The 1,525-nt window shown below is 44.6% G+C and overlaps 1 protein-coding gene across 1 annotated transcript; it reads left to right on the plus strand.

The window, feature by feature from the left end:
- The first annotated feature begins 685 nt into the window (after nucleotides 1–685).
- LOC136420290 (involucrin-like) lies at nucleotides 686–1,201 on the plus strand. The gene has a single exon (XM_066407139.1). It carries the CDS (start codon nucleotides 686–688, stop codon nucleotides 1,199–1,201), a length of 516 nt encoding a protein of 171 aa, XP_066263236.1.
- Nucleotides 1,202–1,525: the final 324 nt, after the last annotated feature.

A 1,525-nucleotide genomic window follows, 5' to 3' on the forward strand; every position in this document is an offset into this window, starting at 1 on the left:
AAGTGTGTGGGTTTGTGTCCCCGGCCATAGAAATTAAGATTGACTGTGTATTGTATGATGATCATTCCATGCCTCCATCTGATTATGTACCAACCCTAGATATCCTTATTCCAGGTACACCGTGTTACACCAGATATCCCTGCATAAGCGATATTATTTCCGTCCTTGATTTGACAGCAAATCTCTCACTAGATCCAGATGGCATAGATTTTAAGAATTCGAAGGTGAATGTGCATACTGCTTGCTTTGAAGATGACAGGGTTCCTTTGTGTGCACACTACACATACAAAGGAGGCATAGACTTATTACAAACAATGTCACATGTGTTAAGGTATGCACAGTCAGTGCACAGTCTATGCAACTTTTAGCCTTTCTCATCACTAGAGCGACCTTATCGCACTTTAAAGCTGGTACATCAACATCAACATAAGGAAGCTCGTCGTTGTGAACGTGTTTTAGATTTGTTTTAACTTGGATAAATGTCTTATCCATTTGGGTAATTAAAATGTTTTCAGGAATCCAGCATAGTTGGAACTTGGAGTGTTATGGATGGCGCCCCTTTTCATACATGATATTTTTGAGTTTGCACACAAAGGTGTTATTTCTTGAAAGTTGACTATTGTAAAAGGTGGTCCTGATGACGCAATGATTTTTTGTTCATTGTTATTTTTATTCTTCAGGAGAAATGCCAAGGTGGAGTAAGACTAAGAGATTGCCCGAGCATTTCATTGTATGGAAGGCAAACCAGAAAACGAAGGAGCTGGCTAATGAGCAGGAAGTAGAGGTAAGAGATCAGGAGCCAGCTGATGAGCAGGAAGTAGAGGTAAGAGGGCAGGAGCCAGCTGACAAGCAGGAAGTAGAGGTAAGAGGGCAGGAGCCAGCTGATGAGCAGGAAGTAGAGATAGGAGTGCTGGAGCCAGCTGATGAGCAGGAAGTAGAGATAGGAGGGCAGGAGCCAGCTGATGAGCAGGAAGTAGAGATAGGAGGGCAGGAGCCAGCTGATGAGCAGGAAGTAGAGATAGGAGGGCAGGAGCCAGCAGATGAGCAGGAAGTAGAGGTAAGAGGGCAGGAGCCAGCTGATGAGCAGGAAGTAGGGATAGGAGGGCAGGCGCCAGCTGATGAGCAGGAAGTAGAGATAGGAGGGCAGGAGCCAGCTGATGAGCAGGAAGTAGAGGAAGCAGGGAACTGGAAAGGTGAATAGTTCATGTTCAAGCCCTTCACAAGAACTGATCAAATGCAACTAGCAGGTCAGTTGAACTTATCTGTTGAACGGTACCTCGATATTGATCAAAGGAATGTCCCTAGGCCTGTGGAGCCACCAATCAGTCCCATTAAAATTGAAGGGGATGGGAACTGTTTTTACAGGGCTATAAGTTACCTTATTTGTGGCACACAAAAGTATCGCGCTATATTAAGGCAGCGTATGATTGAATATATGGCAACATTGTCTGAAGAAGTTTACAGGCATTGGTTTGTGTTCGAGCCAAATGGACGAACCATGGACCAGTACCTGTCTTGTGATGGT

The sequence above is a fragment of the Branchiostoma lanceolatum genome, chromosome 15 (genome assembly GCF_035083965.1).
Source record: "Branchiostoma lanceolatum isolate klBraLanc5 chromosome 15, klBraLanc5.hap2, whole genome shotgun sequence".
Taxonomy (NCBI): domain Eukaryota; kingdom Metazoa; phylum Chordata; class Leptocardii; order Amphioxiformes; family Branchiostomatidae; genus Branchiostoma; species Branchiostoma lanceolatum.